This window comes from Phialemonium atrogriseum, assembly GCF_030411735.1.
Source record: "Phialemonium atrogriseum strain 8032-3 unplaced genomic scaffold QBC33scaffold_37, whole genome shotgun sequence".
NCBI lineage: Eukaryota > Fungi > Ascomycota > Sordariomycetes > Cephalothecales > Cephalothecaceae > Phialemonium > Phialemonium atrogriseum.
The window spans coordinates 132,111-158,414 of NW_026848174.1; the positions used below are offsets into that span (position 1 = coordinate 132,111).

The 26,304-nt window shown below is 56.6% G+C and overlaps 10 protein-coding genes across 10 annotated transcripts; 6 read left to right on the top strand and 4 right to left on the bottom strand.

Moving 5' to 3' along the window:
* The first annotated feature begins 897 nt into the window (after positions 1-897).
* Positions 898-2,363, top strand: QBC33DRAFT_551149 (uncharacterized protein). The gene is made up of 5 exons (XM_060429140.1): positions 898-1,087; positions 1,222-1,514; positions 1,594-1,688; positions 1,750-1,998; positions 2,076-2,363. The coding sequence occupies exons 1-5, from the start codon at positions 986-988 to the stop codon at positions 2,219-2,221; spliced, it is 885 nt and encodes a 294-aa protein (XP_060279031.1). The 5' UTR covers positions 898-985; the 3' UTR covers positions 2,222-2,363.
* QBC33DRAFT_551150 (uncharacterized protein) lies at positions 2,294-4,495 on the bottom strand. The gene is made up of 5 exons (XM_060429141.1): positions 3,989-4,495; positions 3,170-3,912; positions 3,013-3,107; positions 2,813-2,934; positions 2,294-2,751 (listed from the first exon to the last, which is right to left on the bottom strand). The coding sequence occupies exons 1-5, from the start codon at positions 4,323-4,325 to the stop codon at positions 2,360-2,362; spliced, it is 1,689 nt and encodes a 562-aa protein (XP_060279032.1). The 5' UTR covers positions 4,326-4,495; the 3' UTR covers positions 2,294-2,359.
* Positions 4,496-4,901: 406 nt separating this feature from the next.
* QBC33DRAFT_551152 (ABC transporter) lies at positions 4,902-9,922 on the top strand. Its single transcript, XM_060429142.1, has 3 exons — positions 4,902-5,349; positions 5,421-7,922; positions 8,010-9,922. Exons 1-3 carry the CDS (start codon positions 5,008-5,010, stop codon positions 9,795-9,797), a joined length of 4,632 nt encoding a protein of 1,543 aa, XP_060279033.1. The 5' UTR covers positions 4,902-5,007; the 3' UTR covers positions 9,798-9,922.
* Positions 9,923-13,102: 3,180 nt separating this feature from the next.
* On the top strand, positions 13,103-16,070 carry QBC33DRAFT_551154 (uncharacterized protein). The gene is made up of 5 exons (XM_060429143.1): positions 13,103-14,259; positions 14,330-14,394; positions 14,472-14,894; positions 14,975-15,046; positions 15,118-16,070. The coding sequence occupies exons 1-5, from the start codon at positions 13,227-13,229 to the stop codon at positions 15,763-15,765; spliced, it is 2,241 nt and encodes a 746-aa protein (XP_060279034.1). The 5' UTR covers positions 13,103-13,226; the 3' UTR covers positions 15,766-16,070.
* On the bottom strand, positions 15,875-17,396 carry QBC33DRAFT_255488 (putative sam dependent protein). The gene is made up of 6 exons (XM_060423050.1): positions 17,291-17,396; positions 17,153-17,194; positions 17,021-17,087; positions 16,921-16,961; positions 16,193-16,834; positions 15,875-16,123 (listed from the first exon to the last, which is right to left on the bottom strand). The coding sequence occupies exons 3-6, from the start codon at positions 17,069-17,071 to the stop codon at positions 16,084-16,086; spliced, it is 774 nt and encodes a 257-aa protein (XP_060279035.1). The 5' UTR covers positions 17,072-17,087; positions 17,153-17,194; positions 17,291-17,396; the 3' UTR covers positions 15,875-16,083.
* A 1-nt stretch (position 17,397) lies between these two features.
* QBC33DRAFT_255487 (uncharacterized protein) lies at positions 17,398-18,299 on the bottom strand. The gene has a single exon (XM_060423049.1). The coding sequence runs from the start codon at positions 18,106-18,108 to the stop codon at positions 17,506-17,508; it is 603 nt and encodes a 200-aa protein (XP_060279036.1). The 5' UTR covers positions 18,109-18,299; the 3' UTR covers positions 17,398-17,505.
* Positions 18,300-18,935: 636 nt separating this feature from the next.
* QBC33DRAFT_563425 (uncharacterized protein) lies at positions 18,936-19,527 on the bottom strand (the record flags this gene model as incomplete). The annotated part of the gene is made up of 2 exons (XM_060430281.1): positions 18,936-19,178; positions 19,216-19,527. 2 exons carry the CDS (start codon positions 19,525-19,527, stop codon positions 18,936-18,938), a joined length of 555 nt encoding a protein of 184 aa, XP_060279037.1.
* A 1,740-nt stretch (positions 19,528-21,267) lies between these two features.
* Positions 21,268-22,842, top strand: QBC33DRAFT_551166 (uncharacterized protein). The gene is made up of 4 exons (XM_060429144.1): positions 21,268-21,966; positions 22,043-22,080; positions 22,189-22,402; positions 22,477-22,842. The coding sequence occupies exons 1-4, from the start codon at positions 21,450-21,452 to the stop codon at positions 22,659-22,661; spliced, it is 954 nt and encodes a 317-aa protein (XP_060279038.1). The 5' UTR covers positions 21,268-21,449; the 3' UTR covers positions 22,662-22,842.
* Positions 22,843-23,532: 690 nt separating this feature from the next.
* On the top strand, positions 23,533-24,483 carry QBC33DRAFT_563428 (Alpha/Beta hydrolase protein; the record flags this gene model as incomplete). Its single annotated transcript, XM_060430282.1, has 2 exons — positions 23,533-23,691; positions 23,758-24,483. 2 exons carry the CDS (start codon positions 23,533-23,535, stop codon positions 24,481-24,483), a joined length of 885 nt encoding a protein of 294 aa, XP_060279039.1.
* Positions 24,484-24,972: 489 nt separating this feature from the next.
* QBC33DRAFT_500501 (endo-1,4-beta-xylanase D) lies at positions 24,973-26,286 on the top strand (the record flags this gene model as incomplete). The annotated part of the gene is made up of 4 exons (XM_060425670.1): positions 24,973-25,312; positions 25,385-25,525; positions 25,589-26,013; positions 26,095-26,286. 4 exons carry the CDS (start codon positions 24,973-24,975, stop codon positions 26,284-26,286), a joined length of 1,098 nt encoding a protein of 365 aa, XP_060279040.1.
* Between the last annotated feature and the right edge of the window lie 18 nt (positions 26,287-26,304).

A 26,304-nucleotide genomic window follows, 5' to 3' on the forward strand; every position in this document is an offset into this window, starting at 1 on the left:
TAATCGTTTTAGGGACAGCTGCGGAGTCAATCGTAATGTGTAGCGCTAATCATTGATGGGCCAGTACAAGCCATATCTTGTTATCTATTAATTATGTGCAGGGTCTGGTCTGAAGTAAAGCCCAGAGCGCTCAAGGTTGGACCGCTCCCAAGATGATTTAGATACCCTCGTGTTGTTGTGTGCTCATCAGTTACTGCCATGGAATAACTACCTAGCCGAAGCAGCAGTTCTTCAGAGTGATTAAGGTTCGTGTGGGGGAAAGGGGCAGGGTGAATTCCGATTACGCAGTGGACTACACTAGTTGTGTTGAGGCCTAGAATTAGAAGCCATTGACGAACCCCATTGATCAGCCCCGGGATTACCCAATACTTTGAGCCCTCAAGGTTAGCTTTGGCTGGGAGCTGCATTACCGGGTGAATATCGTCATGTCAGGCGGGTATCAAGCAGGGTGGCTTGCTTGACTGCACGCTAATTACGAGTTAGTTACGTTACCTAGTGTATCCGTACTTGCAGTCCACTAATAGGAGAACAGGAGAATAAAGTCTCATGTCATTGCAGTTGCACAGCGAAGCCACTCGTCCAGGCAAGTGTCGATCTTGGTTTCCTGTGCCGGGGGGGTGCTGCATTTTCACATGCAAGTATCCGTACTTACGCTGCATTTGCGCGCCTCGAGCGATCGACATACACAAATTTAGCGTGATTCGCATTAGCGAACCGCCACTAGGGCTCGCGGGTGCGCCCGCCCGTCTTAGTGGTAGTGTAGAGCGCAGCTGAACATCGCCTATCACACCGCTCCAGCCCCGACCCGCCAGGCTAATCCCTGTTTTGGAGCCCAGCTAGCCGGTATCTAATTAGGTCTAGGCTGATCTTCTATCCGAACAGCCCCCAATGTGTCTCCTTGGAGTTTGTATGCTGTTTATCCGCTGTTCATCCGCTGTTCCTCAATACCTGGTTTGGTTTCCAAAGTGCCCCTGAACCGGACAAGATGTCATCGCACGTCAAGATGGACTTCAAGCCATTCGTTACTTCGTCAGCCAGTGGCCCACGCCATGACCCTCACAGAGCGGCCAAAATTGCGAGACATGCCGTGAGTCCGTCCCATCCAACGGTTCCCATGGATGCTCAAGCAGGCCGGCCATTCCCCCCTGTTTCTGATGTGGTGATGTGGTGATGTGGTGATGGGGCAGCGAGTGCTGACAGGAGAGGTGGCATCACCCCTAGGTCTTCCGCGACAATTTCGCCATCAGCAGCTGGCTTTGCCTGGGCGCCGTTATGCAGGTTCTCGCGTACTTGCTGCTGCCGCCGCTCTATGCCATGACCCCCGCTGTGTCCCTGCTGTCGTTTCGCTTCTTGCGCACGATGCTGATGCACCGCGGCGTCATCGGAAACTCGCAGATGGACGGCGTGAAGATGGGCAAGTTCTCGGCCCAGATCCCGGGGAAATACAGCGAACCGCCAAGTCAAACTTCGGAGCAAGATGTGACGGTTATTATTCTGGCCGCACGGTCAAACCAGTGAGCGAATGATAGTTGCTTTGTATCTTCCGCCCTGGGCTCGCCCCAAATGGTTGCTTATCGTGTGACTTCCCGGCAGTGCTCTAGGGATCTTCGGTCCGGGGTATAGAGATGTATCGAACTACCTGAATGCCATGGTGGCCGAGCTCTGGGAAGACGCAGACAAGTACGGCTGTGAGTTGACCGCGCCGTTGCTCTTTTTCTCGAGAGCTTGTTAACCAGATTGATTTCGCAGTCCTCGGCCAGACGACGTGGGTGGCCGCGAATGAGCGCCACACAAACAACCAAGTCATGGTCCTCTGCTACTTCCGCTCCGTCGAGGACCTTCACGCCTATGCCCACGGCCCGCTGCACCGTCGGGCGTGGACCTGGTGGAACAGCATCACCAAGTCCCATCCGCATCTCAGCATCATGCATGAGGTCTACCACGCGCCCAAGAAGCAGTGGGAGAACATATTTGTCAACAACCACCTGACCGGGATTGGTAAGTCAATCCAGGATCCATATTATTTAGCCCCTTGCGCAGGAATATCACGACCAGAGCTAATAAGCACGACCCAGCCAACATGCAAGCCAGGGTCGACATGGAAGGCCAACGAGTCAGGCCGCTGGTGGATGCCAGCCGGGGGGGTTTCAGGAGCCAGCTGGGTCGCTTGGGGCGGGGTGGTGGGGCAGAGAACGAGGTGTACGGCCCCGAGCCATACTGAAGTATCGAGAAGTCGTGTCATGCTTGCTTTTGTCTTGACGATATGCAGCACTCATGTATGTCTACTGAATCATCAAGAAAACAAAGCGAAATAGTGCGGCATGTACTCTAGACGACCAGGAAATAAATACATTTCTCCTCAACAAGCTGCTGCAGCGTTGTCTTGAAGGGGAAGGAACTGCGACGGGAAGAACTGCTTGACCGCAAGTCTCCGGAACGGCTTCATATTGAACGTCCGCGGGATTTCCTCCCCATCACGCAGAACCCGGATCGCCACCGCAATCTCGGCCGGACGTAGGGCTTCTAAGAGCTGGGCCCTGAAATCATCGGCGTACAGATCTGCCGCGTCGGAGCGGGATTTGGAAACCGACGGATCTTTGAACCGCACCAGGGCGCCCAGCTGGTTGCCGCCCTCGGTTCCTGGCCCTCCAGGCGGGACGCATAGTGTATATACCTCCGAGATGTACGGCAGCTCCGTGAGCTTGTGGTCGAGGCGGAGGAGGGAGATCTGCCGCGCGCCCACGTCCAGGACTGGTTGGGTTAGTGACAGTACTTGTCTTATTCAGCCAAGTCGAAGTTGTGGGACACTCACTATCGCTTCCAATCCTCCCATCAAAGACGTACTTGTCACCATCCAGGTGGGCGGCATCTCCCGTCTTGAAATAACCCTCGGGGTCGAACGCCGCCTTCGTAGCGGCCTCGTTTCCGATGTAGCTAATTAGTGTTTGGGGAGTCAGCGCCGCCTGTTACAGACTGGGGATGGTACATGATCATGGTATGGGGTTTCCTTACTGGGAGAACATGTATGGTGTCTTGACGAGCAACTCGCCATGATCGCCCTGCGACAACTTGGCTGTGATTCCGGGGAGGGGTCTTCCGAGGGAACCCTAAGAAGACTCCGCGTCAGATCGTAAGGACAAGAGAAGAGGTAATATCGGTGCTGGCATACCTCAACATACGGCTCCGTCGGCGATGTAGATAGAGCCACTGCTCCCAACTCTGTTGCGACATAACCGACCTGCAACTTCGCACCGAATGTCCCCTCCCAGAACGCAAGCAACGATGGCGGAGGCGGTGTCCCAACAACGAAAGCCCACCGGAGCGATCTCGCGGCACGAACATACTCCTCCCTCTCCTCCTTATCGGGCAGCACCGCGATATGCAGCCGGAAGTGCCGGGCCAACCCCTCCCAGAACCACGAGTGATCCGTCAAGCTGGTGACGCCGCCCCGGCGAAGGCGCTCCCAGATGGCGGCGGGGCCCGGGTTGGTCGGCAGCACCTCGCCAGCGGCGCCGCCGAGGACGCGCATCATGATGGACACGCTGCCGCTGATCCAGTCGAGGTTCTCGTGGATGAGGATCAGGTCGTCTGGCTTGGACGGGAAGGCGCGGTGGAAGAGCCGACGGGTGTGCACGACGCTCTTGGGGCCGCCGGTCGTGCCTGTTGTGCGGATGACCAGGCTGGGTCGGGTTGGTGGTATGGTCTGTCTGGCGTCGATGGTGAAGTCGGGATTCGAATCGAGGGCACCGGTCGTTAGAATGGCCAACGGGATGATCTGGAGGCGGTACCCCTGGCGTTCGGCAAGTGTCTTGATCTCGCCGCACTGCGACATCTGTTGGGGCCCGGTCAGAATGGCGACCGCTTTGCAGTCCTTCAAGACCTGGAGCTCTTCTGCGACCGGTAATTCGGGGCCTGTCGGGAACGTAAAGTGACCCTCCTGTTAGCTGTGCTGGCTTCGTAAGAGGTGCGAAACGGAGGGGACACCCACGCAGCGGCACGATGGCCCCGCCAACGGCGAGGATGGCTAAGGAAGCAACGTAGAACTCATAGTTTGGGGCTGTTGATAGCCCAATATAAGGGGATGATTCATTGATGATCCCGTTTGCCTGGTCGTCGAAGAGGGCGGAAGGCAGAGAATCCCAAAGCACTTGGCGCATGTGGACGACATCAGCGAGGAGTTGGGTCAGGCTGACATGGATACCCAGGGTGGTATCGCGAAGAATGGGTCGACTGATGGTGGTGGCACGCTCGAGCAGGTTGACCCAGAGAGGCTCATTCGGAAGGCCAGGACAGCACAGCCGTCGAGAGTCCTGGGTGGTGCCCATGATCACAGGTGAATAGGAATTGGCCCACAGCTGCACGGTGAATCTTGGTCGTCTTGCTCTTTGGCTGGGCTTCAAGTCTGGATTAAAGCTGGACAAACTTTGCACCTATACACACACACACACACTTTCTCTCTACTTGGCAGATCCCAGGCGTGAAAGCTAGGGGAATCCGTTGCGCCATTAACTATCTTCCATGCCAAGGGCGCCACAGGCGGTACAGCTGGACGCCTGCAGCACCACATTGTGAGTTCGAATTTAAGCTACAGGACGTCGGGCCGATACATGTACTGTACATCGATCCCAGCGGCAGAACCGAAGATCAATCACACGGGACCGGACCGATATATGCACCTAGTGCAAGCCTTGCAGATCCACACGGCAGTCGAGCAACGCTAACACCAAAGCGAGGTTGTCTTGTTACGCCACAATTGCCGATCGTGGAAATCTCAGACAAGGGGAGGTTAGCGCGATTGGGCTGAGGTCGATGATCCAAAAGCTACGGAACATGGTCGGCGACTATCGGGAGATCGACGGGCACAAGGAGGGCCCCAGAAGGAAGATAGCACGGAGGCATCAGTCAACTTCTAGATAGCTGTCTTCCGGGCTCGTGGGAGCCACGCAGGTCCTCCAGTGTTTTTCTCTCCTTCTCCCCACTTCCTGCTCTCTCTTCTGGTTGTCGGCCATGGAATCAAGCGAGGAGAAGGTGTTTCTTGCGACGAGTATCGCAAGCCTGTCTCTTGTGGCTCTAGCCAGCATTCCTACCGCATTATCCATTGCTCGTCGCCTCAACGGGCAGTTCCGTTCTAGCTCCCGAAATGCCCTCATCTCAACGACCGAGTCCGTGGTATATGTAGACGAAGATGGAGAGGCAACAAAAGATTCGGTAGAGGTCTTCTCGGGCAAATGGCAGAGGATCTCTGCCATACTCCTCTCCTTTGCTGGGCTCGGTGCCTCTGTCTCACAGACCCTGCTGGTGGGAGAGACTGACAATCGGATCCCGTTCATTCTCCAGGACAGCATTTGGGTGGGCAGAGAAACTCTAGGTAGCCCCGCAACGTGTAAGGAGCAACGGCTAACACTTCTCGTCTTCCACAGGTCCTCTTGTCCGTTCAAGCTGCGACCCTATCCCTCGAACCATGGCCCACTCGACGCTTTCGCCTGAGCCAGTATGCGTACTGGACCAGCATCTTGGCCATGGTAATTCCCGGCCTCGGCATTGGTCTGGAATGGCGCAAGTCGGACTGGTTCGACTACATGTCCTTGTCCTCCAGGCTCCAAGCCGCTCAACTTGCTGCTGCCAGCCTTCAGGCAGTCTGCTGCAGTTGCCTCCCTCGACGTCCCGACGTGTTCCATAATGGTCGCCTGGTGGATAAACAGTACACTGTTTCCATTCTGAGCCGCTTCACCTTTAGCTGGGCTAACGGGCTTCTGCAATATGCGACCCATAACCGGAATCTGGGCATCAACGACCTGCCCGAGCTGCCCTTCTCCGCACGCTCCGACGTCCTCCTCAAACGACTTGAACAAAAAAGAACGGGAAGCCGTAAACTGTGGCGTGTATTGCTCGCGGGCCACCTTTGGTCGATTGTCTTCCAGCTCCTGCTCGGCATCGTCTCGTGCCTCCTCAGCTTCGGCCCGCAGATCGCCCTGTATGCGATTCTGAAGTCGCTCGAGCAGCGGCAGGGACCAGCCTGGGATGCCGCCGAGTCCTGGATATGGGTGCTTGTCCTTGGCGTGCTGATGCTCCTCTGTGCGGCTGTTGAGTCCTGGCTGTCCTGGATCATATACGCGGATATCGGAATTCCCATCCATGAAGAGCTCACGGCGATGGTGTTTGGCAAATGTATGCGGCTCAAGGATACCGGACACACGACACAGGGCACTAGCAGCCAAGTATCAACCGGGAAGGAGAAAGAAGACCGGCAACTCAAGGACGGCCAGCGCAGCATTCTCAACCTAGCAGCGGTAGATGCCAGGCGGATCGCCGACTTCGCATCGGCCCACTATCTCATCCCGACTTATCTCCTGAAGCTTGTCGTTGCATGCATTCTCCTAGTCGAGTTGATCGGCTGGGAGAGTCTCGTCGCCGGACTGTCGGTGGCTGCACTGGTTACCCCCATCAATACCTTTCTGACGAGGCGGATGGGCCGCATCCAGGGCAACCTGATGCGGGCCACCGACAGCCGGGTAGCAGTTCTCACGGAATGCCTGCAGGGGATCCGCCAAGTCAAGTTCTGCGCCCTCGAGGAGCAGTGGCAGGCGCGGATTGCCGAGAGACGTGAGACAGAGCTCCGGTGGCTCTGGACCTCGATGCTGTACCGAGTCGGACTTATTTCTCTCTGGATATTCTTCCCCCTGATCCTGTCTGCCATCTCGTTGACGGTGTATTCCCTTATCCACAACGAACTGACGCCCTCGGTGGCATTCACTGCGATGTCGGTCTTCGGTGGATTAGAGGCGGCCCTGGCTAGCCTACCGGATCTCCTTGCCAAAGGCGTGGAGGCTCAAGTGAGTGCACGTCGCATCGACGACTTCATGTCTTCTTCGGTGGAGACGGTGTCGAATGCGACAGCTGGTAACACCATCTCCTTCACACGTGCCACGCTCGCATGGCCGGCCCAGAAACACCATCAACGGCAACAAGAATCGTTTCTCCTGCGCGACCTGAACTTGACGTTCCCAGCCGGAGGGCTCAGTCTGATAGCCGGCAGGACAGGCTCCGGCAAGAGTCTTCTCCTGGCTTCCATCCTCGGTGACTGCGATGTAGCCGCAGGTCTAGTCAATGTACCGATGGCGCCACCGGCCGCCGAACGATACGACCACCTAGCCACCCCCGCCGACTGGATCATCGACTCGGCCCTGGCATGCGTCACCCAGACACCCTGGATCGAAAACGCGACAATCCGGGACAACATCCTCCTCGGCCTCCCCCACCACCCATCCCGCTACCACAACGTCCTCTTCGCCAGCGGCCTAGATCCAGACCTAGCCGTGCTCCCCGACGGCGACCTCACCGACATCGGCGCAAACGGCGTGAACCTCAGCGGCGGGCAGCGGTGGCGCGTAGCCCTGGCGCGGGCCCTGTACTCGCGGGCGGGCATCCTGGTCGTCGACGACATCTTCAGCGCCCTGGACGCGCACACGGGCCGCCACGTCTACGAGCACGGCCTCGCCGGCGAGCTGGCCAAGGGCCGCACCCGCGTCCTGGCCACCCACCACGTCGGGCTGTGTCTGCCGCGCAGCGACTACTGCGTTCTGCTCGATGGGGGTTGCGTGCGGTGGGCCGGGGCTGTGGATGATGTGGCACGGGCGGACGTCCTTTCGCAGCTCGCTATCCCTCAGGAGGGGGAACGGGCGGTTGGTCACGGGAAAGTGGAGGAGGAGGGGGGCCTGTCCTCAAGACCGCGCCACGCGCCGGGGGAGGGCGCGGCTCTCGCTACTCTCTCCTCCAAGAAGTTCGTCCAGGAAGAGGGCAGGGCGACGGGATCGACCCCGTTGTCGCTGTACACGAGTTATTTTAGGAGCAGCAAGCGACTCCTTCCGTGGGCTCTCGCATTCGTTGCCTTCCTTGTCTACATTGCCCTCCTTCTTGGCCGCGTAGGTTTATTCATACCGACCCAATCCTGTTTCTCTGGTTTTATTGTTTGTCGTCTGAATCAGTAGCTAACCTTCGTCATGCTCCAGTCGCTTTGGATGAGTGTCTGGACCGGTGCCGCTGATCCACATCACACCCCCGAGAATCAGGCCCTGCTTGTTTCAAACCAGCATTTCCATACTCCGCCAACTAGTACGATGAACTCGCCGATCTTCCATGCCGTTGACGGTGACCTCGCTCTGTACATCGGAGTGTACGTGGGAATATCCGTTGCCGCCTGCGTCATCGGCGCGATGAGGATGTTACTCCTCCTCTTCGCCGCTATCGAGTCATCCCGGAACTTGTTCAACGACCTGTTATTCACAATCCTCCGTGCTCCAATGCGATGGCTCGACACCTGTCCACAGGGCCGCATTCTCAACCGCTTCCTCGCCGACATGTCGCTTCTGGACGGGAGGCTCGGATACAACCTCGGTCTCTTCCTAGGCAGGTCCCTCGAGATCGTGGGCATCGCCGTGACGAGTGCCCTGGTCTGCTCGCCTCTCCTCGCCACCGCCGTCGTCCTGCTCGGCGTCTGCGTTCGCCTGGCCCACACCTACCTCGCCGGGGCGCGCGAACTCAAGCGCCTGGAGAACACGTCGAAGAGCCCCATCTTCGAGCAGTTCGGCTCCTGCATCCGCGGCCTAACCACCATCCGGGCCTTTGGGAGGATCGACGAATACATCCGGATCATGCACGGCAGGATCAACGATCACGCGCGGGCGTCGTGGAATCTGTGGCTCCTCAACAGCTGGCTGACCCTGCGCCTGAGCCTCGTGGTGGCCGTCTTCTCAACCTTCACAGCCGCCGTGGTGGTGTACATGGAGAGCGTTCCGGCGTCCCTCGCCGGCCTGATCCTCAGCCTGGTGCTCCGGTACAGCTACATCATAGCCATGGCCGTGAAGCAGTATTCCAACGTCGAGATGGACATGTGCGCCGCCGAGCGGGTGATTGAGTACGCCAACATCGAGACGGAAGACCAGGGCGGGAGGGAAGTGCCGGCCGCCTGGCCCACGGAAGGCCGGCTGGAGGTACACGACCTCGTGGCCGGCTACTCGCCCGAGCTTCCCCCTTCGCTGGACGGGCTCACCTTCGCGATCGAGCCAAACCAGCGCGTCGGCGTGGTGGGGCGCACAGGCGCGGGGAAGTCGTCGCTAGCCCTGGCCCTGTTCCGCTTCCTCGAGGCTCGTCAGGGCCAGATCTACATCGATGGCGTCGACGTGTCGCAGATCCGCCTTCGCGACCTCAGGAGCCGCCTCGCTATCATCCCTCAGGATCCCGTACTGTTCTCTGGGACTGTGAGGTCTAACTTGGACCCTTTCGGCGAGTACGGCGATGTGGAACTGTATCAGGCTTTGGAGGGAGTTAACTTGGTTCGCTCGGACACGGCGCTAAAGGCGGCGGCGAGCGGTAGCGGTGAGAGGCAAGACAACGTGTTCCCTTCCTTGACAAGTTCCGTGGCGGCAGGGGGACTCAATCTCTCCCAGGGCCAGCGGCAGCTGTTGTGTCTTGCTCGCGCCGTCCTCTCGCGGCCCAAGATCCTCGTCATGGACGAGGCGACGTCGGCGGTGGATATGGAGACGGATACATTGATTCAGCAATCTCTGCGCTCCGAGTTCGGTCGCAACGCTACTACCTTGCTTGTCATAGCCCACCGACTGAGCACTGTCGCTGATTTCGATCGGATTTTGGTCGTGGAGGCGGGGAAATTGGTTGAATTTGACAGTCCGAGGGAGCTGATGAGCATACCCGGCGGTGTATTCAGAGGGCTCGTTGAGAACAGCGGCGAGAGGGATCTTTTGGAGCGCGTCATTCTCGGCGAGACTAGCACACAGTAAGCTTGGTATGGAGCAGGGTTGAAGGAGCCAAGGAGGACGGTTTCTTCTTCTGATGGTAGTTAATCAGTATCCATGTTGAGAGATGAGGGACTATGTAGCCATGATTTCTCACGTTACAATTCCCGTGGCCGAGCCAAGAATAAATACAAGTGAATGCTGGCCCCGACTTGTCTTGTGACTAGCTAGTCCAGCGGCTTCGGCGAGCTGTTCGTCCGCCAGCTTCGATGGGCCGGAGACAACGTATTTGCGACGGAACGCAATGCTACCCAAGCTTGCTCATCTCAAGCAAACCGAGGCTGCGGTGCGCGACCTGGACGTCACGGCGCCTGCGAGAGTCGTTGAGGCACGTATTGGGTAGGCATGGCATGGAGCGTCCACACGTGCAGGACTGACGCCATGGTTGACAATGCGGGATCCATCCTTAGCGGGGCGGAGGAAATGACGTGAAGTTGAGCTGCGTATCTTTGTTTCTGCATATTTCCCCCGAATATTCACCCCGAGCAGGGAGGAATGTATGGAGGCGTCTTTCAAGACTAACTTCTATGGCCCCCTCAACATCACCGAGGCGAAGTGCGAAGAGCACCGACTTGGCTACTGGGGATATCTAACCCTATTAGGTTGGCATTCCGTTAATGCAGCGGTCACTCTGTCCGTTTCTAAGTCTTGGATCCTGACGGTTAATCCAGTCAGTCAAAACTGCATAGTCACATCTGGTGCATAAAGGCATACACTCTCAGAACTATTGTGTTTGGGAGGCATAATCCATGCCATTTAACTGTAAGCTGTTATCCTTCCCACTTATGAGTCTGGACTGGACTTCTCATTTTCGTGCTCATCACACTATCTTGTTTCCCTTACTCTCCCTGTTTCGCACTCTCGGTCGAGGCGATGGCGCAGTTACAACACCTGGTATGCTTGCAATGGCCGCATTTCTTCATCCGTGGAAAAGAAAACCTCTCACACCTGCAGCAGTACCATCCTCCGACGAAGTAATTCTTGAGGATGGAACCTTGAGAGGTTCGACCAAGGACGAAAGGGTTGCCAGTAGCAGAGGCCATTGTGGCCATTCTTGTGCGTGATGAGATGGGGAGAGTAGCTGCTTGGACTTGGTCGTTAATTGCTCAGCTTCTTGCGGTGCCAGGAGATTCATCACACGGGGGCCTGTAGGGCTTTTATAGATGGTTGAAGATGGATCTCGAAGTTATAAAACAAAGCAGTTGTGCTAGTGAAATAACACAAAGACAACAACTAACGACGACATTTAACACAAAGCAATGCCGAGTCATCTTAATCCAGTTCAACAATCGCCCGGGAACAATGTGACTGTTGGCAGTTTCGACTCAAAGACAGGACTGTGGCGCGGTATAAACAAGGTGTTTGTCTCAACCACAGCGCGCACAATGACTCTGGTCATCAACAAACGGTAAAAATCGTCGGTAATCAAGCTACTCAACGTGCTGTGTTCGGCCAGTTAGTCAACCCAACTTGTCATTCCTCGACATCCTCGCTATTTCATTCATCCAAGCACATAATTGGGTATTTCGATCCGGACCACAGCGGATCTGTCAGCTGGCTGTTGACGGATGGCGGTCCTGCAGGAGGATAAAACCTGTAATATCGATCGCGAAGACGCGGTCAAGGTTGGCACCATGCATGTCAATTGTCTTTCACTGTTCTACCGCCCCTTCACGGCCAACAACATCTTGGATCGGCTCTGGCTTGCCATGGTTTGGCGTGCTCGTTTGATGTAGAAGGAGAGAGGAGGGGTAAGAAAGGAGGGAGAAAAAACGAAGGTGGAAAAAAAAAAAAAACGTACAACACCGGGGATTCGCTGGTCGTCACCGACCCAACTACTGATCCGGCCCTCAGTGGCTTATCTATGGGAGAGCGGACGGGATCCCGAGTTCTCCACTGGGTATGGTCGTACGTATCAGAGTATGGTCCAAATAGGATCTATATAGGTAAGTAAGAGCCATGTGGGATCTTGTACACTGCCCTATCGTTATCAATTAGCACAGCGTCTCGATCACGGCCAACTACATACAGCCAGCGGGCGGGGGGACTCGTGGTTTCAATCCCCCCTTCTCGAACTCGCTCGAAGCCGACATAAGATCGCGGGCACTCCCTTACCCCCTCAGAGACGACTATGGAAAATATGCCAAGCCTGGCAAGTGGAACGACCTCGGGTGTGTTATTTGCTAACAGCAACTCATCCCTCAGGTGGTGTGCACATGCCACTGGGATGCGGCTCCCAGGGGGGCAGATCTCTGGGATGATGGCTTATGTCTGACAGAATGGGCCCTTTTCGCAAACTGATCGACTAGCCGTCGTGTCACCTCAACATTCCGCGGATAGGCGGAATCCCGCCACCACCGGCTAGCAAATGGATGGACAAGGTCAGAAAAGTCTACAAGTATACCATCCCCCAACCAGTTATTCTCGTTGAAAGCCACGTTCATGAACCCGGTGACGTGGAAAAATTCCAATTGTGCGAGGATATTGTCCATCTGCAGCAGCTTTCCTGCAGGACATGGGCGTAGACGATAGCGTAGTATGTTTCGTCGTCCTTTAGGTCCGAGAAACACTGCGCCCGGATCCATTTGAGATGGGTGTTGATATCATATCGCTCCCCTTGAATTCGGTCCAGCCTAAGCAGCGGGTGATTTGCACATTTGGCACAAACGGTGCGAAGCTCTCGGGTGGTGGTTTCGACTCGCTCGTGCGCCCTTCTGTCGAGAAGGCCTACAGATTGCCATGTGCATCGGCTCTGGTCTTCGGGTTCGGGTTGAGGAATATAAGCATCCCGACGGTAGCTGCGTGCTGGAGGTCAGTCTCATCCAGAAAGACCAACTCACAATCTTGACTGCAACGGGGTCTTCCTGGCCCTTGATTTGGGCTTTGATGACATAACCGTCCTCTCCTCAGCCCAGAAATCTTGGTAGTGTGATGTTATCGCGTGGTGCTAGAAATCGCCGGAGCTTAGGTTTCTCGAAGTCTCCCCACTCCAGTGCCGGGTCACCAACTTTTGGCGGGTACGACGTGAAGGGGAGGTTTGACTCTGTTTCTCGAGACGCGGGTTCTTGAGTCGCTGGCAGTAATGAGCTTACAGCATCTCCGGATCCATACTCCATGTTCCCAACCAAGGTGAATAGGTTTTGACTTGAAACATATTCGAGCACGCATTAATAACCTGCCGTGGTTTGACAGCCGCCCTTCCAATGATTACGCGTAAGGATGCGGCACAGCTCCTGTCACATAAGTTACCCCGCCTTCGCTGCTGCCTTGCGCCCCGTGCAACAACTGCCCCAGTCATCAATCAATTAATTACCTTTCGTCGACATCGAGAAACACAGACTCGATACCCCGAGAATAAGAAGGGGATCATCTGCAGTTTGCTAAGAATTCGGTTTTCCAGTGGGAGAGACTGCGATGGGGAATCCCAAAGAAGAGCCCCAGCACCAACTCAAACCCCGCGAACCCGTCCCGTTCGCCGGGAATGGCGGGCAGAGGAGGATGCGAACCATGACAGTCACGGTAGCCACCCTGGCGGTGGCTGTCTTTTACTTTGTCTGGACGTCGCTCTCGACTTGGCCCAACGTCTTTCATCCGAAGTGGTTCCCGAACGGCGCGAAGCCGGCGTGGGATGACAATTTCGTAGACTGGGACGCCATCTTGCCCAGCGAGGACCTCAGCTGGGAGCCATGCTTCCGGGCGTTGGACGAGTTCTACTGCGCCCGCCTGACCGTACCGCTAGACTACGGCCGCCCGCTCGACCAGTCACCCGACAACCCAAAGGTCCACCTCGCCCTAGTGATACTCCCCGGCAGCGGCCACTCCCCCGCCACAGGCACCTGGTCCGAGTCCCCCCTCCTCCTCAATCCAGGCGGGCCCGGCGGTTCCGGGGCAGCCATCGTCCTCACCGCGGGCCGACTCCTGCAGACCGTCGTCGGCGCGCACCACGACATCATCGGCTTCGACCCGCGCGGCATCGGCGCCTCGACGCCGGTCGCAGACTGCTTCGTGTCGCCGCTTGCGGCGGAACCCCCCAACGCGTCGGACCTCAACACGGCCCTGCTCCACCGCTTGACCTGGCTGATGGGCGACGTGGAGACGGGCCTGCCCAACACGAGCGACGCCGCCACCATAAAGACGGTGGCGCGTCGGCGGGCGGCGAACTTGCTGTGCCGGGCCACGGACAGGCAGGACGGCATCTTCGGGTATGCGGGCACGCCGCACGTTGCGCATGACATGCTGAATATCGTGAGGGCCTGGGATCGGTGGACGGACGGGGCGAGGCGGAAAGCGGGGGGGCGTTGCCCGCACGCACGCGAGAGAGCGGTTTCGTCGACGGGTCTTGATGAGGCGGAAGAGGCGGCCTTGCCGCCGAGCACGCGGGGGAAACTGGTGTATTGGGGATTCAGCTATGGTACTGTTCTGGGGGCGACGTTTGCCAGCATGTTCCGTGAGTCGCAAGTCCCCTTTGTGGCCCCATCGATATTGCCGGTTGGGCAGCAACTGATGATGCCATGCAGCCGAATCTGTTGGACGGATGGTCTTGGATGGGGTTGTGAACACTGACGAGTGGTTCTTTGACAATGTGAGTGGGCATATTAGTGGCCATGTCTGACGCACAGTCGCGTTCTACATACGAAGCTAACCCGCGCCCCGTCGCAGAGCTGGATCAACGCTGCCGAGGACAGCGACAAGGTTCTGGATAGATTCTTCTACTACTGTCACGCGGCCAAGGAGCGCTGCCACATCTGGAGGAAGGGTGACGATGTCGACGATCTAAAGCGGAGATACGAGTCCATCATGGCTGAACTGCAGGAGACTCCGCGGCCCGTCATCAACTCCCGCAGCCACATCCCGAACCTCGTCACCTACAGCGACATAAAACGTCTGACCTTTGCGATTCTGTATTCACCAACGGCCTTCCGAGTCCTATCGCTGGTGTTGGACGTGATCGAACGGGGCAACGGGTTGGGGGAGCTGATGAACTCGGTAGACCTGGCTCCGATGTGCACCCTCAACTCCAAGCTCTTGTTCTATCCGTCAGATGGAGGTCTAGCCGTCATGTGCAGCGACCAGCAGATGAAGGTAAGGGGGGGCAAATGTCGAGGAAAGGTTGAGCTTCAAGAATGATTAATACCCGAGGCTAATTCAATTCCTCCGGCTAGGTCAACGACACAAAGGCAGGACTCGGCGATCTCTGGGAGCGGATGGCAAACGTCTCATCGTTTGCGGACATGGTATGTCGAAAAGCACCTAATTACTTCTGCCAGAACCCAATTCTCAGCTGACACCAAGCACCACTTTCCAGATCTTTGACATCTCAACCCGCTGCGTAGGCTGGGACATCGGCCGGAAAGACCCGCCGTCCTTCGACTGGGGCAAACTCGGCAACGCGACGACGAGCGGCCCGCTCAACACATCCTTCCCGCTGCTGTTCGTGTCCAACACGCGCGACCCCATCACCCCGAAGCGGTCGGGGCTGCACCAGGCGCGCAAGTTCGCGGGCGCGGGCTTCGTCGAGCAGGTGTCCGAGGGCCACTGCTCCATCGCCGCCGCGTCGCTGTGCACGATGCGCAACATCGCCGGCTACCTCAACCACGGGATCGTGCCGAGCCCGCCCAGGTTTGACGACGACGACGCCGAGGGCGGGGTCGGGGCGCCGATGACGGGCAAGTGGACGGTGTGCGAGGCCGACGACTATCCGTGGAAGCAGTCCGGCACGGCGGCGGCCTCGGGGACGGACGAGTCGGATGGCTTTTCGGAGCAGGATGTTGTGCGGATACAGGCTATGAGGGAGTTGCAGGTCCAGTTCCGAGGGAGGGAGAGCTTTGTCCAGCCGCCGCGCATGTTTGAGCATCTGTTTAGGATGGATGACCGACAGCTTGATGAGCTGGCGGTGAGGATCTACAGCCGTCGTTCATCCGAATGGTCTGATGGGGTTGGTGGCGGCTTGTAGGGCAAGTAAAGCGCGAGCTTTTATTTCGAACCACCTCGGTTAAGAATCTTTGCCATGCACTGATGGGAGAGGTAAGATGGGCAGGCTTCAGGTTCGCATACGGAAGTACTTCGGCGCTCAGCCCGTCAGAATGGTATTTTCCACTTCCATCATTGGGACTGAGAAGAGGCACCAGTTACTTCCCAGCCACACCACGGTCATGCGCGCGTGTTCGTGTGTTTGTTACAGCGGCATGCAGACAGTGTCTGTTTGGCTATTTTTTTCTAGAATAGCAGCGCAAAACTAGATAATTACTTGCTAAGAGCAGACTTCGGGGTATCACTTCGGGGTATCAGGCTTGCGACCATAAACCATGTGCCTGTTGGGAAAGGTTAGCGAACTGAATGTCCGGCCACGGGGGCACGAGTCAGGGAGCAGGGATAGTTACAGGTTGAAATAAGGCAGCGCCTTGGGATCCCGAAGGGCGGCGCGCATCTTGCCCACGAGCACGTCGACCTCCTCAAAGGTCCAGCCCAAGACCTCGCCGACCGGGTAGACGGCAAAGCCGTCCAGGGACTGGTCGATGAACAGCCCGTTGTACTGCCCAACGCGCTTGAGCTTCGGGTCCTGCGGCCAGCCGCCGATGGGCACCTTCCAATGCTGATGGACAATGTCGACGAAGCCAGCTTCCTTCATGTATTTCTCCATCTGTCCATCGCGCGCGATCCGGAAGGTCCGGCCCAGCTTGTCGCCGGCCTTCCAGAAAAGATCGCACCACTTCTTGAAGATGTGATCCTCATCGTTGGCCACCTTCGGGTTCTCGGACCGCGTCTCGATGTCGACCTCGATGTTCTCGAACCAGCCCCCCGGCTTGAGGTGCGTGAAGGTCTGGCGGTATAGCTTCTCCCAGTTGTCGATGCCGCCGTACAGGTGGCGGATGTGGACAAAGTCGAAGTAGTCTTCCTTGAACGTCCAGTCCAGCTGTGCGTCGTCGATCTGGAAAGAGCAGTTGGGGGGGACCCAGGGGGGCTGGACCGCCGATATGTCGGTGCCAATCACCTCGGCGGACGGGAATTCATCGGCGATGTCACTACCAAGGATAAACGAGTTAGAACGAGTTGGATGCAATTGGTAGGGAGACGCAAAAGAAAGGAGGATGGAGAAGGAGTAGCTGACATGGCCCAAATTCCAGTTCCCGTTCCCACGTCTAGGATTGTCTGCCACGGGGGTTAGCTGAAGCGAGAGGCAACCCTGTCGTGTCGGGTCGGCAACGGACTTGAGGGTTGTCTCCGATGGGGGCAGCGTAGAGCTTGTCGTTCATCAGCATCCGTGTATAATGGTGTCTGCGGGAGTGGGATATGTCAGCACGAGCGCGGCTTCCGTCGCTGTGTCCCGGGGGGAACCATACGCCACATCAAATCCCTCGATATGCTTGTTGTCGACTGGGGCCCTGGAATGGGGCAACATTTGGTTAGCCTGCTGATATGCGCCGAAAATGGCCCGGATAGCTCGGATAGCTCGGGCCTGCCCCTACTGCGTAACTCACCAGTATTCGGTTGTCTTGGACGACTGGTACTCCCGGCCATGGATTTGTCGGTACTCGAGGATGCTGGAGGTTATCGATGCGGTCGATTCGCGCAAGCTGAGGCGGGAATGTCAACTCACGACGCCATATCGCGACGATTCAAGAGGGCTCGCTCACCTGGTCACGTCGGCGGAGGAGTCGTTATCATCTTCAAGATTGCCCACAACGTTGGGGTCCTAAGGGTTTGGGCCGAAGCGGTGAGCAGCGGATCGATGGATGGAATGTGAGACAGAGGGGATCTGCGATGCGGGCGAACATACAAACTCGATGACGGGCTGTTCTTGACCCGACATGTTGGTTGCGCACACTGCTGTTGGATCCAATGTAGACGCTCGTGTCTGTCGCTTCTCCTGTCGTGGAACCAACAAAACGGGGTTGTATCCGCAAGGGAGAGAAACGAAAGCGGGCGGGAGCCATTGGAAAAAAGGAATGCGGCCCGCCAGGTTATGGATCGTCCCGCCTCCCGCTCGCCACGCTGTCAGCGCATTTCTTAGCGACAACCCCGCATCACCTTGCGCCCAATAACCTGGGCCTGAGACGCCTTGGACCCCCACCACGGCGTTCCTTCTTTCGGTCAAGGCTGCTATCCGGATGCACGGTGGGCGGTTCCGGCAAGCGGGACTGGTCAACGAACCTAGCGCAGAACAAGGAAAGCCGAAACTGGTGACAAATCCGAAAATGGGGGGATTGCCTGGAATACGTGTGCCGTGGTTGGGAATGGACGACCTGATCTCAAAAGCTGATCCCAGCTCCCCCAGCTCTATGATTCCCTTGGTCATTTCGTTACCACCTGCTTTCGGATCCCCGCAACCCGAGGGCTTCCGCAATCAGAACGTTTATCTGGTAGAGGGGCGCAGGTCCAAATTGTCCCCGTCGCCTATCGCCCGCCCCCGAAACGAAACGGCTCATCTTATCAGATCCATCTGATTAGATCAAACAGAGTCCGTCGGGCTTCGGCAGTGTGGCTCTACGGCACGGGGGGCAACGACTCGAGCCTCCATTCGTGCACCTCTTCATCCTCAGGAGATATCCACCACACGACAAACGCCAAGAACTGCCCTATTTCCCATACGCAGCTGAACTCGGTCCCCAATAGACGACTCGATAAACAATATCATATTGAATTTTTTTCTTTATTCTCAGTTTCGTCGCTTTCGCGGGCTAGCAGTCCAATGTCCGGACTGGGGGATCTCCGTGCCTATCCCTGGCCACAGGCGCTCTCGGCCAGGCAGGCAAGCAGCCAGGAGTGCGTATAAAGAGATGGAGCAAGGACTGGCAGCGACTTAATAACGGCCAGCGAACCTGCTCAAACTGCTCAAACTCTCTCAATCCAGCTCCATCCCTCGCATCCTGCACTCCTTCTCCCTCATCTCTGTACATACTCAGTCTCCCGACTAGCACTTTCACCTCGGGCACTAACCAGGGCTCGACCACCAACATGAGTTCCCCCTAACCATGATAATTCTTCGTCTACATATGAGCCCCCCCCTCTCTGCCTCGCTTCCTCTTTTTTTCCCCTTTATTCTTACTCTCCACCATGTCCATCCACCTCCTCCTTCTGCTCCCTCATGAGCGAGTTCCCCGTCCGAGACCGCTTTGGGTGATATCAGTTCGGGTTCTGGTACTGAATGGTAGTATACAGTGCAAACGCATTGTTCACGGCCGGATTCTGGAACGTGAAGGTGCCGCCTCCGGGAAAGACGAAGCTGCCGAGGGCAGAGAGGGACTGGAACTTTGAGCGAAACGCGCCCGGGAGCGCCTTGATGACGGGCGCCAGCAGGGTCTCGACGAACATCTTGTACGTCGGCTTGACCAAGCCCCACGAGGTGCCCTCGCCGACCGCAACTGGCTGGGTTCGGGAAGCCGGACAGGTTTCCCTGCAGCACGAACTGGACGCCGCCGCCCGACTCGTTGTCGCCAGCGTTGACGGGCTGGATGGCGTACCAGGCGCTCCAGTTCCAGTCGAACCTGGGCGACGTCCAGGAGGAGGTGATCGGAGGCTCGCCGCCGCGGGCTGGCGGCGTGAACGACCAGGAGATTGTCATGGAGGAGGTGCTGCTGACGGTAATGGCGCGGTAGCCGATTCCCTGCTGTTGGTTGTTGTAGGCCACCATGGCGTTGCTGTCGGTGGTCGAGTCGGCATCGTAGGTTCCCGCGCCGAAGGGATAGTTGATAGCGTTGGACTTCTTCTGGGCCATGACGAAGACGTCACACCAGCGGCCGTCGACAAAGCAGTCGGCGGGCTTCCTGACGCTCTCCGGCCGCCGTCTACCGGCAAGGGAACCTCGGCACCAGCAGCCAAGATGGAGGCAGTCGATCTGGAGGCAGTCGATCTGAAGGCAGCCGGGGTGGACGCGGACGCAGTCGACGCTGAATCTTCGAGCGCATTGCAAAAGATCTCTGGAGCTTTGTTGATCGTGCAAAGCATCACCCAATCCATCTGGGGCGCTGCAGACATGAACCAGCTGACCGCATTATCCAATGTGGGCTTCATCTCTGACCTGATGGGCCGCATCGTGAGGCGTCTCCTGGAGACGGCTGACGATGGCTACCAGATGCAGGTGAGCGGCACGCAGATCGGCTTTGAGTGGGTGTGGAGCATGTTTCTCTTCCAGAGCGCCGCATGGAACCTGTACAAGGGCGGCCTGGGCAGCCCGCCGTCCACACGATAGCCCTCGTCGACATCAACGTCTCGCTCGTGTGGGGCATCTGGCACTTTGTCGACATTTACGGCGTCACCCACGGCGGCGGGAGCTGCCCCGTCGGCTTCACCGGCGAGGCCGTCATCGAGGTGTTAGAGCCGATCCAACTGGGCGCAGCGCTATCGGACCAGCCTGAGGTGGCTGGTGTGTTGCTGGGTCTTCGTGACATCTCGGCCATCGTCGCAGCCATTGCGCGCTTCTAGATATCGCCTGTTGGAGGAAAACGCGGAGTTGCTAGTGTCGGAATGATGATGAGGAGCTTTATTAGCAACCGGGGATACAACGACACCAGATTAATACCATTTGCGCTGGTCAACTCTGGTGACGATTCAAGCATATGACGGGAGATTCGTACTGCTCGCCGGATTCAGTACTGCAATGTCTATATGATTATGGCTAGAATACAGGTGCCGTGATCAGGACTGCTGAATTCTGATTGCTCGGTTCTCCCCTCTTGATCCACCAAGCCCGGCGCGGACCACCATCTTGTATGTACAAGAACCTCAGCCACCCAGCCTCGGTCACGAAAAAAAATAAAAATCGGCACTGCAAACAGTATCAGCCAACCTAGCTTTAGAGGACTATGTTGGATTAAGCTAGGAAAATATCATTTAATAGGTAGATACGATCCCATAGCAATTACAAAAGTGTGTTAAGTTGGAAGGTGTCTGGTAAGCATTTTTGGAGGCTGCAATTACAGCTAGAATGGTGCTATTCAGAGTGGTGTTGTGGTTTGCGGTGCCGATTTTTTTTACCTGATCGAGCCAGCCTCTGGTATCTTTTATTCCGATAAGAGGGTGGGTAAGCAACCATGTGCACCTCCTGTGCCACATAGGGACATGCACATTTTCATGCGCATGTTATAGTATAGCATGTCATATTGACTAGGTTCTCACGCAGGGGCAAATGACAAACGAATACCAACAACAAACAACGTTGGGGAGCCAGGGGTCTTTGCTGCGCATACTACGTAGTATACTAGGCAGACTACACTGCTACGTAGACATATCTCGCCAGGGATACCTGGATATCTAGGGGTCTGGGTTGATTCTCACTTCTTTTATTATCTCGGATACCTCGGGTACTCGGCTGCTATCTGATCGAGTTGTCCCCATCGAGAAGCTGCGTATCTCTAGAGCATACATATGCTCACGCAGGATTCGCAGGCGGCTACACCTTACAACGTTGCATTGGAATAGGTGCTCAACGTCCCATTTGGCCCCCATCAGCTGTTTGATACGCCCCTTCCGAAAAACTAGCCGCCTCCAAATCTGACGAACATTCCGTTCTGTCAAACTATTAAAGAGTCAAGATGTCGCCAGTCTTCGTAGGGCTCACTAACTCTCACCAACCATCAAGCTTAAACTTTGAAACCTTCAACGCATAACCTTTCTCTATATCTATCTACCCCGAGCAACATGCGCTCTCTGACTCCTTTTCTGGCTCTTGTAGCTTCAGCTACTTGTGCCGACATCAAGATCTTCTGGCAGCACGCGAAATCTTCGAGTCAGACGTTGCTAAGCGTGTTCGATGGCTCCAAGCTCGTCGCCCAGACCTGTTCGAGCATCATCGCAGGCACTCCGCATAGCATCGACTTCTCCGACCTGAACGAAAACGGCTCCGGCAATTTCAGCATCGGTGACGCCAAGTATTTGGCTCACTCCAACCCCGAGTACTCCGGAGGACCAATCTGTACCAAGAAGTACAATGCCGACGTTGCTGTCGTCGAGTGCTCCCGTGTTAACTGGGCTCCTTCTGCTGATGCCGCCATTGAGGAGGACTGCCACGAGGACGAAAATGTCAGAGCCGCTATGCGATTCTTCACTTCCAGCAACCGTGAGATAGCCCATGAATCTACCGGAGTAGCCCGAATCAGGCGCAGCGTGTCTTCGAGGCAGTGCCAGATTGAAACAGCCACCAGTCTCATAGGAGATGGCAAGTCTCCCTCACGATATCCCGCCATCCCCCCTGCCACCCTGTGCTTTATCCTGGGCTTATAATGTCGACTTAGGCAATCCCCATCAAAACTTCTATGACAAGCAGCTTTCGGTAAGAGGCGCTTTTACCGGTTTACTCAGAAAGAGGCTTCCTGCGCGAATCAACAGTGATCTGGGATGAGTGAACGTTTGTGCTAATCGAGCTTCTTGGAAATTATAGGAAAACCTTAACTGCGGCGCATCATCATCCTGCAGCGTTGGCCATGATGTCGAAACGTCATACACCATTGGATGGTCCGCGGATGTGGGTGCCTTCGGCTGGATCAGTGGCGGATTCGCTGTCCAGCAGACTTGGACGACTGGCGATACCTACACCTGTTACGCCGGCCAAGGCGAAACAGTCTGCATTTGGTACAACACCGCTCACACGGCTTGTAAGTACTTCTGCCTCCTCTCATCTTTATATCTCACCCCCGCGTCTCGCAGACGAATAACCGAACAAGAATAGATACGGTCCGCAACGCCGAATTGAATACCTGCGAAGGTGGCGGATGGCTCCCCTCGGGCGATCCGTTTGTCATGTATTCTCCCAACCAAGCGAATCGCGGCGGTGGCTACTACTGTGTTGTCGGCACTTGTCGGGCTAAGGGAGACGCCTATTGGGACAAGAGCGGCCGTGCTGGTGGTCCTTAAGAGAGGCGTATCGTTAGGATGCCATAACATGGGCCAGCCGGGCTTTGACATCGACGGTATCAGGATAAGCGGTGGCAACTGACACGGAACATGGATGACATTTGTTGAACTACGTGTCGAAATTTCTAAAACATATTCGAAAGGCGCATCAGAGTGTCGCTCAGATGTCGTTGACAATGACATTGCCCGAGACAGCTATTCGAAAATAGCCCTTGATCAAGTGATTATCATCATATCGGCCGAAACCCACCCCGGCGCGCCAAGCGATTCGCGTTGCTGCTTGTTGCCTGGTTTCGGACTGGTGGTTGTCACCTGTCTGCGGATGGCCCTCTTGCTCGAGAGGTCATCCATTCGTCCGGGCAATCTTTCCCAGACAGGTGTACCGCTTCGTTCCTTAAAGGAGAAATCGTACCGAGGTAGAGCATCGAAAGAACCGGCATTGGGAATCGGCACCAGTCCCGAGCTCCGGAATTCCGTAAGCTCCTTTAAAATACCCCAGAATCCCGGGCCGCAATGGGGACAAGCTTTCGCAATTACCCGCCTATCGTCCACCCACCCATTTCCATTTGCGGAACGGGAGACTTGTTGGCGGCTAATCAGACTCCCATTTACGGAGCCCTGCGGTCACCATCACCACTTCGCACAGCTCGAGCAAAGTGCCGCTGCTCGTTGCCGGATGCGACCTCACATTGGCCAGCCCTGTCGACGGAAGCCGAGATCTGATCCCGAAGTTGGGGTCAACCATGTGGCACCGGGACCGGTAGGTTCCGACTTACGAGTCCCATCAGTATATTATCTGCGGGCAAGCCGTGGTGAACAACAGCAGCTCTTAATCGCTCGATCACCTTCTCCAAGCTAAACATCGTCAACCATGCTGTTGCGAGCTGCAGCTGGGCTCTTCGCCTCGGCGGCGCTGGGCTTGTGCGCCTCCTTGGAGGTCGTCAAAGATTTCGGCGATAACCCTACCGACATTCAGATGTACATCTACGTCCCCGACAAGGTGGCCGACAAACCGGCCATCGTTGTAGCGGTAAGTTAAAGAGCAGCCGAACCATTTCTACATCTCCCGCCCTAACCGAACCACCTCGGCCTGCAGCTGCACCCCTGCGGCGGCACAGCACCGTCCTGGTACAAATCCACGAAGCTACCGTCATACGCCGACTCTCACGGCTTCATCCTCATCTACCCGGGCACGCCACACATGAGCAACTGCTGGGACGTGCAGAGCGCCGCCAGCCTGACGCACGGCGGGGGCGGCGACGCGGGCGGCATCGTCAGCATGGTCCAGCACGCGCTAGCCGCGCACTCGGGCGACGCGGGCCGCGTCTACGCCATGGGCGGCTCGTCGGGCGCCATGATGACCAACGTGCTGGCGGGGTCGTACCCGGACGTCTTCGAGGCCGGCGCCGCCTTCTCGGGGGTGGCGTTCGCGTGCGCCGCCGGCGCGCCAACCTTCACGCCGTCCGCGGCAAACCAGACCTGCGCCCAGGGCCTGCAGCACACGCCCGAGGAGTGGGGGGCCTTTGTCGAGAACGCGTTTCCGGGTTACGAGGGGAGGCGCACGCGCATGCAGATCTTCCATGGCCTCGCCGATACGCTTGTCCAGCCGCAGTGCGCGTACGAGGCGCTCAAGCAGTGGTCGTACGTCCTGGATGTGCCGTTGGAGAAGAACGTGACTGGCGTCCCGTCGGCGGCGTATACTCAGATGATCTACGGGGATGGTACCAAGCTGCAGGGTTACTTTGGCGAGGGAGTCGGGCATATTGCTCCCGTGAACGAGGAGCTGTTGCTTACGTTCTTTGGCATTCTGTCGGGGACTTAGCTGGCTCGCTTTACAAAGTCTTGGGCGCCTCGTGTCATGTCAGCTAAATGTGTCGATGCGGGGATCAAGCTGGGCGGCCAGGGCCGAGAAGCAGATCTGTCTGTAATTTCCTGGTAAAAATAGGAGGCGAAGAGCGGTTCGCTGTACGAATAATATAGTTACTTGTGCTAATTCTATTATCCCGGCTTGTTAGGTAGGACAGATTTATCCCATTGATTAACTTGCAGTTAACTTTAAGTAGCCGTGAGCTGGAATTGAATACTTCTGAGTTGCTGTAGTTTAGCCTAAACGATGCGAATTTCCCATGGGCTCGTCTGCCTCGCCATCAATGCAGCCACACATCACATATCTGCTCTTATTTCCACCAGAGAGATCCCGATATTATTCGGCTGCAGTGCTGACGGTCCGATAGACGACCGGATCGACCCAACCAGCTCTGGAGTGCTAGTAAACTATTGACTGCTCCACCGCAGCAGAGCCGACAAGAAGATGCATCTTCAGCACATTCTCGTCAGCATTCTCGCTGCTTCAGTACCGGCATCGGGCCAGCTGGACAAGTGGGCAAAGGCAGCAGGGCTCAAGTACTTCGGTACAGCCGTTGACAATCCTGCCCTAGGCAACCAGGCGTATATGAAGATTGCCCGAGATGCGGACGAGTTCGGGGCCATCACGCCTGCCAATGGCCAGAAGTGGTCGTTGACCGAGCCCAATCAGGGTTCATTCAGCTATGGTAGTGGTGATGCCATCACAAGCGTTGCCAAACAGAGTGGGCAGCTACTTCGCTGCCACACTCTGGTCTGGTACAACCAGCTTCCAGGATGGGGTGCGTGTGGCTGACAAATAAGCAGAGATGGAGCAGCATGGTTCAGTCGGCTAACTCGCTCTCTCTACATATTAACAGTGAATGGTGCGAGAGCCCAAATGGAGAAGATTATCACAACGCACATCCAAAACGTCGTCACTCATTATAAAGGGCAGTGCTATGCGTGGGACGTCGTCAACGAGGCCATGGAAGATGACGGGACCTATAGACAGAACCCATGTAAGGCTTTTCTACTTGTGTGTGGCCGAGGAGCGCGGATGCTAATATGGAAAATGCGGATAGTCTACCGTGCCATGGGCGCCGACTACCTTCCTCTGGCATTCAAAGTAGCGGCGGCTGCGGATCCCGCGGCTAAGCTGTACTACAACGACTTCAACATTGAGAGGTGCTGCAACGCCAAGATCAACAGCACGATTGACCTTATCAAGCGCATCCAAGCCGCCGGGGCTCGTGTAGACGGCATAGGAATGCAGGGCCACTCACGCGTGGGGAAATCGCCCAGCAAGCGAGAGATGATGGAGACCATGGCGAGGTTCTCCGAGTTGGTGGACGAGGTGGCCTTCACCGAGGTTGACATCCGCCACACGCAACTCCCGACGTCGGCAAAGGACTACGAGCAGCAAGCGCAGGACTACATGGAAGTTGTCGGGGCCTGTCTTGAAACGCCAAAGTGTGTCGGTATCACGGTTTGGGACTTTACGGATTCGGTCAGTCGTCCCTCTACTCATCTCTGACTCAGGGTTCGGAATAGGGGTGGGGGTGATAGATGCTAACAATCTTTGATCTAGACTTCATGGATCCCGAGTCAATTCCCGGGAGAAGGAGAAGCTTGTCTCTGGGACAAGAATCTGGGTAAAAAGCCTGCGTATACAAGCATTGTCGGTATGCTGCAAAGTGCGGCTTCGGCGAAGGCAGTAGCAACAGCCACGCCTTCGCTCACCACGGTAACAACCGCTCAACCAACAATAACGCCAGCTTAGCCACAGTGTATCCGCAGA

Bases quoted from the DNA above. Each gene is read 5' to 3' on its own strand.
- QBC33DRAFT_551149 (XM_060429140.1), top strand. From the start codon at position 986: ATGTCATCGCACGTCAAGATGGACTTCAAGCCATTCGTTACTTCGTCA. The intron at 1,088-1,221 runs GTGAGTCCGTCC...CATCACCCCTAG, and splicing joins CCAAAATTGCGAGACATGCC to GTCTTCCGCGACAATTTCGC. The intron at 1,999-2,075 runs GTAAGTCAATCC...AGCACGACCCAG, and splicing joins CAACCACCTGACCGGGATTG to CCAACATGCAAGCCAGGGTC.
- QBC33DRAFT_551152 (XM_060429142.1), top strand. From the start codon at position 5,008: ATGGAATCAAGCGAGGAGAAGGTGTTTCTTGCGACGAGTATCGCAAGC. The intron at 5,350-5,420 runs GTGGGCAGAGAA...CGTCTTCCACAG, and splicing joins TTCTCCAGGACAGCATTTGG to GTCCTCTTGTCCGTTCAAGC. The intron at 7,923-8,009 runs GTAGGTTTATTC...GTCATGCTCCAG, and splicing joins TTGCCCTCCTTCTTGGCCGC to TCGCTTTGGATGAGTGTCTG.
- QBC33DRAFT_255487 (XM_060423049.1), bottom strand. From the start codon at position 18,108: ATGACCAAGGGAATCATAGAGCTGGGGGAGCTGGGATCAGCTTTTGAG.
- QBC33DRAFT_551150 (XM_060429141.1), bottom strand. From the start codon at position 4,325: ATGGGCACCACCCAGGACTCTCGACGGCTGTGCTGTCCTGGCCTTCCG. The intron at 3,108-3,169 runs GTATGCCAGCAC...GAGTCTTCTTAG, and splicing joins CGACGGAGCCGTATGTTGAG to GGTTCCCTCGGAAGACCCCT. The intron at 2,935-3,012 runs GTAAGGAAACCC...AACACTAATTAG, and splicing joins ACACCATACATGTTCTCCCA to CTACATCGGAAACGAGGCCG.
- QBC33DRAFT_255488 (XM_060423050.1), bottom strand. From the start codon at position 17,071: ATGCTGATGAACGACAAGCTCTACGCTGCCCCCATCGGAGACAACCCT. The intron at 16,962-17,020 runs GTCCGTTGCCGA...CCCCCGTGGCAG, and splicing joins CCATCGGAGACAACCCTCAA to ACAATCCTAGACGTGGGAAC. The intron at 16,124-16,192 runs GTAACTATCCCT...CTTTCCCAACAG, and splicing joins GCGCTGCCTTATTTCAACCT to GCACATGGTTTATGGTCGCA.
- QBC33DRAFT_551154 (XM_060429143.1), top strand. From the start codon at position 13,227: ATGGGGAATCCCAAAGAAGAGCCCCAGCACCAACTCAAACCCCGCGAA. The intron at 14,260-14,329 runs GTGAGTCGCAAG...GATGCCATGCAG, and splicing joins GACGTTTGCCAGCATGTTCC to CCGAATCTGTTGGACGGATG. The intron at 14,395-14,471 runs GTGAGTGGGCAT...GCCCCGTCGCAG, and splicing joins ACGAGTGGTTCTTTGACAAT to AGCTGGATCAACGCTGCCGA.
- QBC33DRAFT_551166 (XM_060429144.1), top strand. From the start codon at position 21,450: ATGCGCTCTCTGACTCCTTTTCTGGCTCTTGTAGCTTCAGCTACTTGT. The intron at 22,081-22,188 runs GTAAGAGGCGCT...TGGAAATTATAG, and splicing joins TCTATGACAAGCAGCTTTCG to GAAAACCTTAACTGCGGCGC. The intron at 22,403-22,476 runs GTAAGTACTTCT...GAACAAGAATAG, and splicing joins CAACACCGCTCACACGGCTT to ATACGGTCCGCAACGCCGAA.